Below are 17,624 nucleotides of genomic sequence, written 5' to 3'. Positions count from 1 at the left end.
TGGCTGGGTGGATGGAGGGAGCAGAAGGGAATGGTTTGGTGCAGCATAGATGTATGGGAGGTTGTTGGAGATGGGAAGGTGGAAGCATTCCAAGAAGACTTACTCCATTAAGCTTACTTTTCCAAAAACAGAAAATGCAGGAAAAACTCCACAGATCAGGAGCATCTGTGGAGAGAAAATCAGTTACATATCAAGTCAAAGACCTTTCATCAGAATCGTTAACCCCATTTCTTTCACCACAGGTGCAGCCTGGTTCCCTGAATAATTCCATAATTTTCTATTTTTATTTCAGAATATAAGCCATCTCCAGTTTTTGGTTCTTTGGGTCGTTCTTTTCTATTGACGTGGCCCCACTATTTATATTTCCAAATGAACATCATAAATCCGTTATAACGCATTTTATGCCATAGATGACGTCTAATTTGATGGACTTTCAGTTTATACTTATCACTTTCAATTTCAGTTATCCTATGTCTTATGTTGACCCCCTATACATCTTACACTCCTCAGGGGATTCACATGAGCTCAACTGCCTATATCTGTCACACTTCTTTCTTTCCTGACCAGTGCCACAATATCCACCATTAACCGGGATTTCCAATTTCTGCCAGTCTTGCCCTTCACTCTATCAGGAACACAAATTCCCTGAACTCTCCCCATCGCACTTTTAAAAGCCTCCAATTGGCCAGGTATCCCTTTACCTGCAAACAGCCCCTCCCAATCAACCTTTGCAATTTTCTGTCTCATGTCTTCAAACCTTGCCTTGCGCCATGTTACGACATTAACTTGCAGAACAGTCCTATATTTTTCTATAACTATTTAAAAACTAACAGCATTATGGTCACTACTCCCAATCTCCTCCCCCACTGACATCAAAGGTACTTTCCCTGTTTCATTAGGCAATAGTTATTCTATTTTTGCCCCTTCTCTAGTACGGCCATCTACAAATTGTTTGAAAAAGCTTAAGGGAGTGGACACAGAATCCTTCTTTATGGCCATGTTATTCTTCTCCAACATGTATATAGTGGAATGATGCATGTAGGGATAAAATCATCATGAATGATGTTAAGAGAAAAAATACTGTTGAATCATTGTATTAGGTGTTGGAATAGGTACTTGTCAGAATACCTGCAAGAGAAGCAGTGCAACTTTAATGGCGGCCCAGTGACGCAGCGGTACAGTTGATGCCTTACAGTGCCAGAGACCTGGGTTCGATCCTGACTACAGGTGCTGTCAGTGTAGAGTTTCCCTGAGACTGTGTGGGTTTTTTGCAGGTGCCCTGGTTTCTGCTATGCTATAATATCCCAGTCCTTTATACCAATGCCTGCCCAGAGTTCCTCTCACTTGCCCGTCATGCTTCTTGCATAAAAAATAAATGCAGTTTAGTCTATTGTGCCTTACTTGCTCCAGGTCTGGCCCTTCCTGGCCTATTTACTCAACTTGCTTGCTTTAATGTTTCTATTTGCCTCAACATTCCCATCTGCCACACTACTGGTTTGCGTGCCACTCCCCTGCCAGACTGGTTTAAACTCTCCTGAACATCACTAGCAAATCTCCCTGCCAGCATATTGGTCCCCTCCAATTCAGGTGCAATCCATCCCTCTTGTACAGGTCTCACCACCTCTGGTAGAGAACCCAATGATCCATATACTTCAAGCCCTCTCTCCTGCACCAGCTTTGTCGCCATGCATTTAACTGCTATCTTCCAATTTCTTGCCTTGATAATTTATGGCACAGAGTAATCCTGAGATTATAATCTGAAATGTACTGTTTTGTAAATTTACTATCCAACTCTTGATGATCAGTATTTTGCTAAAGAACTGTTGAAATACCAGCAGAAAAGATGGCAATATTTCATTAAATTATATTAACACCAAAATATATTAAAAACTAATAGGTGACCTATAGTCTAAATGTGTGCACCTTCGTGAAATGCAAGCTAGATAATATGAAATCAGCATGGGATACTCGTTTAACTTTTCTCTTTTGTCCCAATTTGCTTCACTTGAATTCCCATCACTAAATCACAGTATTGAACAGTTCCCTTTCAAGGCACTTCAAGCTGTGAAGTTTTACCAATTAAAATATATATTAAACACTGTTATAAAAGACAAGAATGAAAACTAAAATAAACACATCAGTTAATTTCAATTAAAACATTACTGGTGTTATACAATTGATGTCAGTGCGACCAGTGAATGAATGACAGATATCTCCACTTTTCTCCAATCTAGAACTATAATGGAGAGCTTTGTTTTCATGTGAAGTTTTCTCAGTGCAAATATTTAAGAGATGCAAGAACTTATCACAAGACATTCATTCCACACAATCATGTGCATTTCCAGCTGATGTTGTAGTCTTCTTAACACATAAAATGTCAGGGTAAAGCAGCTACAAAATTACACATGGATCAAAAATCCTCCTTGCTGATAGCTGATTTTTCCCTTTGAACCCAATGATATGAACATTGAATTCTTCTATTTTAGGTTATCACTAATCCCCAACCCTCTTTCTTCCTCATACCCCCACCACCCGTCTTCCCCCCATGATCCCCCATCTATTTCTCCCCTCAACCCCACCCCCTTGCCTATGTCCATCTATTACCAGCCACACTTCGTACTACCTCTCCCTTTTCCCAGCTTTCTTCTCCTTCTGTACAATCAGTCTGAAGAAGGATCTTGACCGGAAACATCACCTGCTGAATTACTCCAGCACTTTGTGGTCCTTTGATCCCCCTATTGCATTGAAGGTCAGAATATATACTTTAATTGTAATGTAAAAATAGGTACATTTTGGACTTGTCTCTGGGTGAGCGTTCATAATCAAGGTGGCACAAATCAGCAATCGGCAAGTCAATGACACACTACCACACAGCGTACAATTCTTCAAATCATGCATCTATGCAAATAGGCTCTATGCAGACTTTAAGCTTCGCTTAACTGCATGAAGACCTTACAAATGTAGACATGACCATATCAAAAGGTATTTAGAAATCAAAAATTTAAATATTTTAACCAACCTTGTTCCTCGGAATCCTGTTGCTGGAAATTTTTGTTTCTGTTCTTAAAGTCTGATTGCAAAACATTTTCTTCTTTCAAATTATCTTTCACATCTATTCTTTTAGTTGTGATAAGACTATATCTGGATGCAGATGGCCTTAAATAGTCCTCATTTGAAGTTGTATGCTCTGTATCTAATACAGGTAGTGGAAGGATCCTGTGATGGAGTTGAGGGCTAGGCAATCCTGAAGTCAAAGGTGATGAAAGAGGTGACACATGATGCTGCATATCGTTAGTGGGACATGAATTGTTAAAAATATTACTAACAGCAGTCAGTAAAGATAAAGAATCACTTTTGTTGCATCCATTAAGATGGTTATCCATGGAAGCTTTTTCAACAGTTTCAAGTGGCTCGAGAAACATTTCTTCTTTAATGCCAAATGGGTCCTCTCTTGATAATTTCCTATCGTCGTAAGTCAGAATATTTCCACTTGCATGTGCCTTGCTCTTTAACACCCTGTGCCATTCACCTGTTTCATAAAATTGTTCACTCTGAACAACATTTGTCAGATTCTTGTTGACATAACCAGAGGTCTGTGAATTTGCAACATTTTCTGTCTTTTCTTCAAAAGATTCAAAGTCCTTTTTACTTTTATCTATATTTCCTTTACTAAAAGTAGGATCACGATCTATAAAAGCCTTTGGTGTGGAATCAACATTCACCCTGTTAACAATTGTGCTCTGCATCCCAGTTACCACTGTTGAAATGTTTTGTTCTTCAGTACATTTGATTGTATCCTTTGCAAATGGACCACAATGTTTAATTCCTTCTGTCTTTGAAATAGTCGGAACATCTTTCTGCACAACCACTTCTGTAGCCTGATCTTTGGGAAGCACACTATCAACAGTGTTCTTGTTTGTTAAACCATCATCAGGGTGATAAATCGTGTACTCCAAAGGTAAATTTGTACCAAATAGGGAATTCCTGTCCTTGTCCTCGGGCTTTTGTTTTCCTTCCACGCAATTACCATGTTGCAGGAATTGTATGGTGTCTTGCAAGTCACCCAATAAACTATTGCTGCCAATAACCAGGTCTTCAGTATTCAAATCATTGTCATACTTTGACATAAAGGTGCTCCCATCAGCTTCTAAAAGAAATGGTTTTGCATCATCCTGAAAATCCAAGTTGTCCCTGTTTAACTCTGACTGAGGTGTTTTTGTTTCCAACGACAAATCAATATTGACCATGGTTGTCTGGAGGCTTCTGCTTTTACTGTAATTAACTGAATGAGAAGTATTTACAGTGTCTTTTCTCTGATTTTTCTTACCAGTTATAATAATAGGTTCTGATCCGGAAATAGATTTCTTTTTTACATTTTGATGCAAAGGCTCCTCAGTACTTTCTCTTCTTTTGCCAAACTTTTTCAGTTTTTTGATTTTAGTATCACTTTTTTTACGGTCAGATGTCATTGTCACCAAATGCTTCACATCAAATGCACCATAATCTTCTTCCTGTTCACTTGACTTATTTTCAATCTCTTGAATGTCCTGAAGTTTCCCATCTTGATTTCCCATTTTCAAAATCAGACGATAAGCTGGCTTAATCGTAAATGCATCAGCAAATATAGATTGCTTCTCAGCAGCAAATAAAGGCACAGAGTCAACAGAGTTTGTTGTGTCAGTTTGTTTCTGAAAGAGCGAAGTGTTGTCACAGTACAAACCTCTCATTTTTCCAGCCCCTGATCCCTCCTTCGCTTGATTGTATTCTGGAAAACATTTCACAGAGCTATCTAACAACATACTGCACTTCCGCAAAATCCATTGAGCCTCTCCCCCAAGGCAGTAGTAACTGATGAAGCACAGTTCTTTGATAGGTTTATGTAACTGTTGAGTAGTATGAGTGTCTTCCATTATATGTAATGTTCCACCAAATTATTTACTCACTTCACTTAAGTAAAACGAATTTGAAAAGCCTGACTCAAACAAGTCATGTGATTGTCATGTTCCACTGGATCCATGAAGTTTATTTTCACAATGTCAGAGTCCTGCAGAAAAATAATTTTATAAAAGTATTTTACTGGAGTTATCACCATCATCCATCAACATTAGCAAAATCTTCATTTTCTGGGGAGGGGAATGTGAACAGTCAACAATCTTAAATTTTGATGTGCAATAACCTGATTTGCATTTTTAACATTGGCTTTCAGTCAGGTGTCCCTGCCACCAACAATTTAAAATTCCACTGATCGATTTAAGCGAAAGATAAAGGAGGTGCAAGTGAGCAAGTCACTTTTTAAATTCAACTCCATAGACAAACAAAAAATGATGAAAAGCTAAGCAAACCATGATAGTCTGTTCTTTAGTTGCTCTCATTAGTTCTCATCCTATAGTTTAACTGAGGTTCACTGAAAAGAAAATTATGACAGATAAATAGACTAATAGCAAAGTGTAGCCCGAGATTGGAAAGACAGTGGTGTAATGGACATTTAAAGAGCAATCTACTCTTTAATTAATGAAGTAGGAAATCATGGCAAAAAAATTACATCAATGCACTGATAGATTGTTATATCACATTGTCTGAAGGGTGTTCGCAAATGCCCAGTTATTTCATGAAGAATTTCAAATTAACACTTTCCAAATAAATCTCAATTGGTCCAATTGGGATCAGAAATTGGTATGAAATTTTGAAAAAAAGCATTGATCTAATAGCTTTCTAAATTGTGCAATGAAAAGTAAGGTCAACACTGGTGAAAAACAAATGATAATTGAATTTATGGGAGCAGCCAGTTTAATTTGAATAAAATCAGTTACATTGGATTATATTGTAATTTTTCGTTAAATTCTTGATTAATTAGGGAATTTATTTTAAAATAGCTTAAAATATTTTTTATAATTATTCATTTAGTTGAAAGAAAAGGAGTGAAGGGCAAGGAAAAAAATCAGAGGATTTACAAAAAAGGAATGTAATTTTCAGTACTCCAGGGAGAAAAAGGGCTGGAGGTTGGAATGGGGGAGGCCAGTGGCGATTGTTGGTGTACAAGTCAATGCTCAGCTAATTAGGGTTCTGCAAAGGGGTTTAAACAGAGCAGAAGGATTAGCAAAAAGATTTGAAGCAAAGGAATCTAAATTTAAAAGAATTTGACAAATGAAATAGACTCAAAGGAAATTTAATGAAACAATAAATGAAAAAGGGACCCACGCAACAAGTTTTCGCATTAATTAGATAGGTTAAAGTATAGTAAGGCATGGTAAAAGCAAGCTTTATTATGAAGAGATGAGCACTTAAGGAAATATCATTAATTTTTTATAATTGAATTCACTGATTTGAAAGTTAAATACATTGTACCCAAGAAAAAAAGATTTAGAAAGTTTCTCAGGGTAATTTTAACCGCCCTTCTAACCAGTAACAATTATACTTTCCAAATGATATTAAAATGTACAAATTAAACTGATATACAAAAAAATCAAAATATTTTGAGTGAGAAGAAAGTTTCTTTTGGACTTTAAAATCTAACAATGGGAATTATTTAAAAAAGGGACGAATTCTTAAGAATCAGTACTGTGCTATATTCTCCATACTTGCCTTCTTCGTGGATACGTTCCTTAATGTTATCGTCCTCAGCTTCCACCCTCAAATGAGTGCCTTTGCTCTCTCACCCTCTGCATTACCTTTGAGAATCGATCCACAACTTAGATAATGTCACACTACCATTGTCATTGGATGAGCGACACTTGATCCCCAACTGAATAATAGAAGACTGAAACCATCTTCTCTGGTATCAGTAATGAATTCTGCACTTTGCCATCAACTACAAAACCTTCCTCACTCCAATTTCTGACAGTTCATAACCTTGGCATAACCAAGACATTCAGATCCCATAACCCATCATTTAAAGATTACCTTGTTACTATTTCTGCAAAGAAGTCCTGCCTGTTCACCTCAAATGATCTAGAACTAAAATCATCGCATGTCTGCTGCATGTCTTGTTTTTCAACAATTATTCAACTCCCCCAAAATAACAATTTCACCCAAAACTACTTTGCTTGTATCCTTTCTTGAAATACGTCCTTCTCCCCATCAATCCTGTTTTTCCTAACCTATATTTGTTCACAGATCCACAAAGCAATGTAAAGGTCACATCCTTATGTTTACATTTCCTCTCAATTTCCTCCCCATCTCTCCAGTATTCTCTAGTTCAACCACCCTCAACATCTGCATTTGCTCCAGCATCCCCAAATTATCCCTCCATTCTGCAATTAACAGTTATTATCACACTCGGTATCCCTGCCCCATTACCTGCGTCTAATTTTCTCCTTTAGAAAATGCATCTTAAATGCATCATCTGGACTAAACCATTATTCATCCCAATTAATTCCTTTTAACCATGGGCCATCTTTTATCACTCTACCAAAACAAAGAGCTATTTCACTTTGAAATTTAGGCTTGGTGTCTGTTGTTGTTGCAGGGGTAGGGGGAGAGGGGAAGTGGGGATGGCGTTGGACATTAGAGTTTCTTACGTGCACATCTGTGTTTTTCAGATTGTGAGCCCTGTTCTAGACCCCTAACAGGGGAAAGAAACATTAATCCCTCATGTACCTTGTCAAGCCCTGTAAAGAGTTTATATGTTTCACCAAGATCATTATTCTAAACTTGAAAGTACAGGTCCAATCTGAAAAATCTTTCCACATATAACAAACTTTCCAGCTCAGGAATCAACCTGGTAAACTTTTGCTGTAGTCGCAATGCATACATATACTTCTTTTCTTCGATAGAGACAGAAGACTGTACACAATATTTCAGACTTTATATAATTAGGACTTCACGTAATTGAAACAAGATAGCTCCATTCTTGTAATGAAGACCAACATGATTTGTTTTCCTGCAACGTGCTGCAACTGCATGCTAACTCTGAGTGATTCGTGTACAAGAGTACCATGGATCCTCTGAACAAAAAATCTTTCAAATTCTCACAATTCTACCATTTTTTTCTCCATATTTCCTCTCATCACCGATTCACTTCTTCCATCTATACTCCTCTGATCCTTCATTGAAACCCCCTCACAGTTGATAGAACCACCTAGTATTGATTCATCAGAACACTGGGACAAAACGATACAGAACTCGCTTTTACAGATTATATTTTCTGGTTTGATATTTATCCAAGAATACTCCATCTGACATTCAAAAATGAATCAGAAATCACAAGACAGCATAAAAGAAATCAATGTTTGTTGTAATGCACTAAAGAGTTTTAGTCTATTTTTGCTGTAAGTTTTAATGTGGATTGACTAGCTACTACTAAAGACATAACTCACTGAAAATCGATATATGCACAGTTAAAATAAAATTGCCTCCCTTTGTTTCCTGAGTTGGAAAGCTGTGTGTGAAAGCCACAGTTCAAGTCATGAGTACATAATTCAAACTGATAATCCAATGCTTTATTTTTTGCAGCACACTACAGACAAACATTTCAGATGAGATTCAAAACATAGGCCTTATCTGTCTTCTCAGGAAGAAAACATCCTGCTTTTTTAAAGGCAACATTAAAAGAAAAAGAAGATTTATTCATTTATTTCAAAGCTACAAACTGCATGGGCAAATTGACGGTCAATCTTCTTACATAATACATCCTTCATTGAGTGCATAGTGTTTGGGAGGCCTCAAAGGGCGGCACAGCGGTAGAGTTGCTGCTTTACAGCGAATGCAGCGCCGGAGACTCAGGTTCGATCCTGACTACGGGTCGAACTACTGTAAGGAGTTTGTACGTTCTCCCCGTGACCTGCGTGGGTTTTCTCCGAGATCTTCTGTTTCCTCCCACACTCCAAAGACGTACAGGTATGTAGGTTAATTGACTGGGTAAATGTAAAAATTGTTCCTAGTGTGTGTAGGACAGTGTTAATAGTGTTAGTGTGCGGGGATCGCTGGGCGGCGCGGACTTGGTGGGCCGAAAAGGCCTGTTTCCGCGCTGTATCTAAAATATGAAAAGTCAAGTAAGTTGCTGTCTAAATCTAAATGCATCATTTTGCGACCATTCAGCAAATGATGTTTGAGTAAATGTGTGCTATAATTGGATAGCAAATTAAAATGTACAAGTTAGGCTCTGTTACAATATGGATCCTGTTTCTTTGCAACCTGACATCAACATCCAAAGAACTATAATTCTGTGACAAAGTAAAGTGTCACTTTAATAATACGTTGTAAGCACAAGTTATATTCCTGCTTTTAAAAACATAAATGTCCAAATTTTGTTGGGAAAGTAATATCCAAAACATGTGCTGGGTCATTCATACCAAAATTAATCTACAGCTTGCAACAAACAAGTTATCCCATGAATTGTAAACTGTTTTAAGTTTCCAGCAGGAGATGAAAGCTATTTCTTCATTAGCTTGGCAAAGATGGTTAAAAACAGCTACCTGCTTAACCTCTGGTTGATTTTTGTGTCATTGCTGCATTTGCACATTAATAGTCCATTAAACACCACATAGGAATAGGTCTGCAACTTATCAATAATAGTGTCACACAGCACAGAAACAGGCCCTTTGGCCCATTTTATCCATGCTGACCAAGATGCCCTATCCCATTTGGCCACACCTGATCCATATCCCTCAAACCTTTCCGATGCATGTACCTGTCCAAATGTATTTTGTAGAAACAAGGAACTGCAGATGCTGGGTTACAAAACAAAAAGACACGACACAGGGTACAATGCTGGCAATTTTTGGAGTCATTTGCATTACTTAATAATCCTCGGGAAAGTACAGCCAGAAAAATAAAGACACTCTTTACCACATTCCAAAATAAAACGATGATACCACGTCCAAGAAATCATACTTCATGAACAGCCAATGGTCAGATGTTTTAATTAGTCATATATTTGATAAATGAATATTATTCAAAGACAGGAACAATCTAACATTATTAGAAACATTTAAAAATAAAAACGGTGACAACAAACACGTAAAAAAAAAAAACAGGAATATGCTGTGATTGCTTAATAGATGTTTCTATAAGGCAAATTGATGTTTGTATTGCTGCGTCAAATACATGAAAGGGTTAATGTGGGTATTCAATAACAATCTCGCAGAAAATTGAACTTCATTAATTTGATTTTATTGGTCACAATAAAACGCCTATTTATTATACGTTTAAAACTCTTATTCGTAACAACTTACTATATATAGTCCATTTACCTGGTGTGTGATGGACGAGATAAGATTATACGCACAGGACTATTCTGGTTGGGGCTAGATGTTGTTGCCTCGTCAACAGCATTTCTCCCCCTTGCAATCGGCTCCGTAACAGCAGCAGCAGCTGTGCCGGGGACCGGGCGAGCGATTGACGGGACGTACAGCCACTCAGACCGGTCTCGGCGGTTGCATTGGGCCTATCACGGGACTGAGAGCGAGCGGGGCGGGACGATCCCTGGCAAACTGTCAACGCGCGTGAGTTAATCTCGCGGGTTATTTATAGAGTAGGGACCTGAACCGAAGAGAAAGAAAGGACATTGTAATGCAACATAATACACCTTCGCAAAAATAGTTTCCGTAACACATCTGTGAGTGTAATTTCTTCCTGCGCTTGTGTCCAAATAGACGATATGGATTTGCGGTGCTAGCTCGAAGGGCCAAATGGCCCCCGCCTGCACCTATTTTCTATGAGTTCTTTAAAAATATCCTCGGCAAAAAAAAATGATGAAGCCTTCAGATACATTTTTAATTTTAAAGCATTTGTGGTCCTGGGAAAAAAAGAAGAAAAAAAGGAATTGGTAACATGATGTCAAGAGGCCTTAGAAAGAAGTAAGTGTGAATTTGTATTTATTTACAGTTTAAATGGGATAGAGTAAAGCAGTTTATGTCTAAATACAACGGGGCAAATTGTGAAACTGGATAGCCAAAACATGTTTAATGAAACACGCGTGAGGTGTTGGATAATCAACCTTCCCGTCCTCTTCTATATAATAATTGTTTGGTGCTTAAAATGAGTGACAAATCTTAACTTCAACATTAGAAATACTTGTCGAGATTGACATCTGAATTTACAATAATTGTAAATCGTTTTACACTTCCAAAACGATTGATACTTATTTTCTTTCCTTATCTAAGATAAGATTTCGTTACATTGACCCAGAAACGTATGGTTACGTTTTCATTCTTTGCCCACCAACTCGGCAAAAAGGAAACGCACTTCAAATTGCTGGCCGTGATGAGGTGAGGTGGATGAGACATTTATCCAGTGGTAAACTTCTTGACCAAGATCTCACCTCCCAATCCATTTGAGATAGATCAGGGGAAAGAAAGTAGTTTAACGTAGGAAGAAATATAGAGGAAAGAAAATACTATGTTAACCAAAGAAGATAACTATTTTCCACCTTTAGGCGTGAGGATTCACTATTTAAACAGTTGCATGTTTGGGGGAAGAGGTTGATTTGTAAAATTTGTAATAATTAAATAGCTGCTCATGGTGAGTTTAATTAATAATTAATGTGCAGACTTGAATTTGAGATTGCGTGTGATTTTTTACAGTCATGACTTTGAGCAGAGCCACGTGTGATACAGCAATTGCTGCTTTGAATTTTGTACAATATTTCTTTCTCTCAAATTGCTGTATGATAACAGAATGCATACTAAGCATTGATATTTTAGCTGTTGCATTTCATGTATAATAGGCTTAACTGTGAAGGTAAATGTATAGTAATGATGAACAGAGGCTAGTTTCTTGGGTCTCTGGTAACAATAGATATTAACTACAGTTTCTGGTTTATTTTCTCTTTCCACATTAAATCATCACTGTTTATTTTTGTATGTAGAATTATGAAAATGTAGTGAATGGCGATCGTCAAAAGAGGCATTGTCCTCCATACAAAAAGGTAATTAGCAATCTTCGAATGTTTTTCTTTATTCTTTTTCAACTTGAAATATACAAGCCAAATTATTTATTTGTGTGTGTGTTTATTGGATTAGACAATACTTAGTTTTTTAAATAAAATAAAAAGAGCTAAGCCAAGGTTTCCTGATTTGTTTCATTGGCAAGCAGCTGTTCTGCACCAGCACATCATTAAATATGTTGACATTCCAATATGCTCTTAAGTTGGAATAATGTTCAGAAATGATACAGGTTAGTGTGAATACTATTCATTTTTCTTGTTAGTTTGAATGTTGGAAAGTTGATTAATAATTTATTTTTCTTTCCTTTTTAGGCTAAATTGTATTTACATTTAATTTACATTTTGGGTACCGGTAACATTTATTAAGGTAATTGGTTTATATAGATTGTTTTGTTGAATGAGCTGAAGGTAAGAACAGGAATGTAGGGGGAATGAATGTGTGGCTGAAGAGTTGGTTCAGGGGGCAGGGATTTAGATTTCTGAATCATTGGGATCTCTTCTGGGGCAGGGGTGACCTGTATATAAGGGACGGGTTGCACCTTAACTGGAGGGCTACCAACATCCTGGTGGGCAGGTTTGCTAATGCTACACAGGAGGGTTTAAACTAGATTGGCAGGGGGGTGGGATCTCAAAGGACAGAGCCAGGGGAGAGGTTAGAAGTTGGTATGGAGGATGGTGAGGGAAAGGTTAGTGGGCAGAATAGGCAGATAAAAGGTGGAAAGCGAGGAAAGAGGGTTGGTTTAAACTGAATGTATTTTAATGCAAGGGGCCTGACTGGTAAGGCAGATGAGCTTAGGGTACAGATAGGTCCGAATGACTGGGATGTTGTAGCCATTACTGAAACCTGGTTAAGGGAGGGGCTGGACTGACAGCTCAATGTTCTGGGGTACAGGAGCTTCTGGAGAGACGGGGGTGAAGGAAAAAGAGGAGAGGGGGGTTGCATTGTTGGTTAAGGAGGATGTCACGGCAGTGGTCAGAGGTGACATCCAGGGCGGTTCATCGAGTGAGGCTATATGGGTGTAGCTGAGGAACAAGAAAGGGATGATCACCTTGTTGGGGTGTACTGCAGACCCCAATAGTCAACGGAAATTAGAAGAACAAATATGCCAGGAGATTGCTGACAGCTGCAGGTCAAATAAGGTTGTTGTAGTAGGGGATTTTAACTTTCCCAATATTGACTGGTAAGATCAGAGTGTGAAGAGTTTAAATGGGGTGTAATTCCTCAAAAGTGTTTAGGAGAATTTTCTCAAGCAGTATGTAGAGGCTCCCACACGTGAGAGGGCAACATTGGATCTAGTGTTGGGTAATTGGGAAGGGCAAGTTAATGAAGTGTTTGTGGAGGAGCCTTTTGGGACTACTGACCACAGTTTGATTAGGTTTAAGATAGTTATCTATAGGGACAGAGAGGGCCCCGCGTGTTAAAATGGTCAACTGGGATAAGGCAACTTTGAGGATATGAATGAAAGTCTCGCTCAAGTTGACTGGAGCAGGTTATTTGAGGGGAAGGAACATAGGCCAAGTGGGATGTTTTTAAAAGTGTGTTGACAAAAGCTCAGTATGTCCCTGTTAGAGTGAAGCGCAAAGCAGGCAAATGTAAGGAAGCTTGGCTGATGAGGGAAATTGAGGCATTGGTCAAAAACAAGAAGGATGCAGGGGACAGGTATAGGCAGTTGGGATAAAGTGCATCCCTGGAGGAATTTCGGGAACTAAGGAGTAAACTTATGGAGATCAGAAGGGCAAAAAGGGTCCAGGAGATAGCTCTGGTGGTAGCAATAAGCATGGTCTCAAACGATTTTATAAATACAGAAGGAGGAAATGGGTAAGTAGAGAAAGAGAGTGGGACATCTCGGGAATCAAAGCAGTCACCTCTGTGTGGAGCCACAGGATATGGGCAAGGTCCTCAAAGAGTATTTCTCCCCTGTATTTACCGAGGAAAAAGACAGTAGAACGGAGGAATTTGGGGCAGTCGTTGGAAGTGTCTTGAGAGGAGTCCATATTATCATTGAAGAAGTACTGAAGGTACTATCATGTATGAATGTAGACAAATCTCCAGGGCCTTATCAGATATATCCGAGGACATTGTGGGAAACCAGAGGGGAAATTGCGGGAGTCCTGGTTGAAATTTACGAGTCGTCCTTAAATACAAGAGAGATGCCGGAAGACTGGAGGGTGGCAAATGTTGTGCCTCTTTTCAAGAAGGGCTGCAGGGAAAATGCTCAGAAATATAGGCCGGTGAGCTTAACATCTGTAGTTGGAAAGCTACCAGAGTATTCTGAGGGATAGATTATACAGGCATCTGGATGGGCAAGGGCTGATTTGGGATAGTCAGCATGGTTTTGTGTCTTATAAATCTGAGTTTTTTGAAGATGTGACCAAAAAGGACAATGAGGGCAGAGCTGTAGATGTTGTTTACATGGATTTCAGTAAGGCATTCAACAAGGTTCTGCATGGTAGGCTGATCTGGGAAGGTTAGATCATGTGGGGTCCAAGGAGATAGCTGAATGGATAGCAGATTGGCCTCATGGATGGAAGCAGAGGGTGATGGTGGAAGGTTGCTTCTTGGACTGGAGGCCTGTGACTACTGGTGTGCCTCGGTTCAGTGCTGGGCCTGTTACTGTATGTCATCTACATCAATGATTTGGATGAGAACATACAGGGCAAGATTAGCAAGTTTGCTGATGATTCAAAAGTGGGTGGTTTTGCAGATAGTGAAGATGGTTGTGAAAGATTGCAGCAGGATCGGGATCGATCGGCCAGGTGGGCTGAGGAATGGTTGATGGAATTTAATATAGAGTGAGGTGTTGCATTTTGGGATGTCTAACAAGGGCAGGAGCTACACAGTGAATGGTAGGCCTCTGGGGAGTGTTGTCGAGCAGAGGGATCTAGGAGTGCAGGTGCATGGTTCCTTGAAGGTCAAGTCGCAGGTAGAAAAGGTGGTCAAAAAGGCTTTTGGCACATTGGCCTTCATCTGTCAGAGTATAGAGTATGGAAGTTGGGAGGTCATGTTGCAGTTGTATTAGACGTTGGTGAGACTGCATTTATAATATTGTGTTCAGTTCTGAGCACCATGTTATAGGAAAGATATTGTCAAGATTGAAAGGGTTCGGAGAAGATTTATGAGGATGTTGCCAGGACTCGAGGGTGTGAGCTACAGGCAGAGGTTGAGTAGGCTGGGTCTCTATTCCTTGGAGCGCAGGAGGATGAGGGGTGATCTAATAGAGGTGAACAAAATCATGAATAAACCAGGTAGATGCACAGAGTCTTTTACCCAGGGTAGGGGAATTGAGGACCGGAGGACATAAGTTCAAGGTGAAGGGGAAAAGATTTAATAGGAATCTGAGGAGTAACTTTTTCACACAAAGGGTGTATGGAACAAGCTGCCAGCTGAGGTAGTAGAGGCTGGGACTATCCCAACGTTTAAAAAACAGGCATGTACATGGATAGGGCAGGTTTGGAAGCATGTGGACCAAACGCAGGCAGGTGGGCCTAGTGTAGCTGGGACATGTTTTGCTGAAGGCACTGTTTCCACACTGTATCACTCTATGACCTATGCAATGTTTGAAAAAAAAAAGAATTTCGTGTGTTGACAAATCTACTGCTTTAACAATCATATGGATGAATGTTTCTTATCAGTGTTGCTTATTGACCTGCTATCTTGTTTTGGAAAGTTCTTATTTCCAAATTATTTTTGAGTTCTAAAAGATTGCTGGTTGCAAGCTTTGGAATCATCCTGTTTTCCTGCTATCCTTTATGATTCCTCTCATGCTGAAACTACTTATACCCTGTTGCTTCTTTTTTTTAAATCCGTGTTGGTTAATAGAGATTCACAGCATTCAACATGTTACTATCTTGTAGGAAGACGCATTCTTTCTGTAGGACGTTATCAGATCTTCAGACTTAATCATTAAGCACGCCATCAGCGTCCTGTAACAGTGATATTTTGATTGGTCCTCTCATCTAATTGTGCAGTTTAGCTGCCAGGCCTTGATGGATGTTACAAAACGATTCTCCTTTCCCTGCAGATGAGGAGTGAAAGGTTGGTGGATTATTGTAAAATAAGACATGATGTTGTTAGAAGGAAAGCTACCACAGAACTACATGATGTGCAGCAGGTCATGAATGAATGAATAAGTTTATTGGCCAAGTATGCATATACAAGGAATGTGCATTGGTGCTCTGCTCACAAATGACAACACAAACATACAGTTAACAGTTAAGAATAAAGCATAAACACATCAAAACAATAAGGATACACCATTATGGTCTAAACATGTGGGTGAAAATAAACCAGAGCAAAAAAGAGACTACAGACTTTGGTTATTGAGTAGAACTAACTGTTTTTATGTCTGGCTGTGGCTGCTTTGACAGTCCGGAGTCGCCTTCCAGAGAGAAGTGCTTCGAAGAGTTTGTGGCCAGGGTGAGAGGGGTCAGAGATGTTCTTGCCCGCTCGCTTTCTGGCCCTTGCAGTGTACAGTTCATCGATGGGGGGGATGATTGCAGCCAACAACCTTCTCAGCTGTGCGAACGATCCGTTGCAGCCTTCGGATGTCGTGCTTGGTGGCTGAGCCAAACCAGACCATGATGGAGACGGTGAGGACTGATTCAGTGATGGCAGTATAGAATTGTACCATCATTGCCTGTGGCAGATTGTGTTTCTTCAGTTGCCACAGGAAGTACATCCTCTGTTGGGCCTTTTTGACTGGAGTCGATGGTGGCCCCCCATTTAAGGTCCCTGGAGATGATGGTTCCAAGGAACTTAAATGACTCCACAGATGTGACGATGGTGTTGTTGATGGTGAGTGGGGGAGGGGAGGGTGATCTCTTCAAAAGTCTACAATTAGTTCCACTGACTTGAGAGCATTGAGCTCCAGGTTGTTGCGATGGCACCAGGACGCCAGCCATGTCACTTCCCATCTGTAGGCAGATTCCTCCCCATCCTGGATCAGTCCAATCAGGGCAGTGTCATCCGCAAACTTGAGGAGCTTGACAGAGGAGTCTGTGGAGGTGCAGTAATTGGCGTAGAGAGGGTAAAGGAGAGGGGAGAGTACGCAGCCTTGTGGTGCTCCTAAGCTGAGGGTCTGCGAGTCCGAGATGTGTTTTCCCAGCCTCGCATGCTGCTTCCTGTCCGTCAGGAAGTTGATGATCCACTGACAGAGGGGTTCAGGCACAGTCAGCTGGGAGAGTTTGTAGTGTAGTAGCTCTGGCACAATGGTGTTAAAAGCAGAGCTAAAGTCCACAAACAAAATCCTGGCATAGGTCCCCTTGTGGTCTAGGTGCTGAATGATGAAGTGCAGGCCTAGATTGACTGCATCGTGCACCGATCTATTGGCCCTATATGCAAACTGCAGGGGGTTTGTGATATTTTTCAGCTGGGCCAGCACAAGTCTTTCAAAGGTCATCATGACTATAGAGGTAAGTGCGACATGCCTGTAGTCATTGAGACTAGTGATTCTTGTCTTTTTGGGTACAGGGACAATAGTGGAGACCTTGAAGCAGGCAGGGGCAGTGCAGGTTTGCAGGGACTGGTTGTATTAGCTGCAGATTAATGGACTGAATGTCATATGACTCATGAAGGACATGGATTTGTTTACAGGCCTGGGGTGATGTGCATGTGATCAGTGAGACCTGAGACTTTAGATATCAGCAGTCTGTTCATGCTTAAATCGCTTTCTTTTAGCATCAAATGTTTTTTTAGAGAAAATTGTGAAAACTGTGGGGCAAACATGGTGCGAGTCATTTC

The 17,624-nt window shown here is 39.8% G+C and overlaps 1 protein-coding gene across 3 annotated transcripts in view; it reads right to left on the bottom strand.

The window, feature by feature from the left end:
* The window catches only part of LOC144597267 (formin-like), a 300,339-nt gene extending 290,060 nt beyond the window's left edge, over positions 1-10,279 (bottom strand). For all 3 annotated transcript variants that reach the window (XM_078406376.1, XM_078406378.1, XM_078406379.1), the window contains exons 1-2: positions 10,191-10,279; positions 3,020-5,044 (exon numbers count right to left, since the gene is read on the bottom strand). In XM_078406376.1, coding sequence (XP_078262502.1) covers positions 3,020-4,910 — 1,891 coding nt within the window. In that variant the 5' untranslated portion in view covers positions 4,911-5,044; positions 10,191-10,279. The remainder of the gene's footprint in view (positions 1-3,019; positions 5,045-10,190) is intronic.
* Positions 10,280-17,624: the final 7,345 nt, after the last annotated feature.

The sequence above is a fragment of the Rhinoraja longicauda genome, chromosome 10, assembly GCF_053455715.1.
Source record: "Rhinoraja longicauda isolate Sanriku21f chromosome 10, sRhiLon1.1, whole genome shotgun sequence".
NCBI lineage: Eukaryota > Metazoa > Chordata > Chondrichthyes > Rajiformes > Arhynchobatidae > Rhinoraja > Rhinoraja longicauda.
This window is presented reverse-complemented; position numbering and strand designations above follow the sequence as displayed.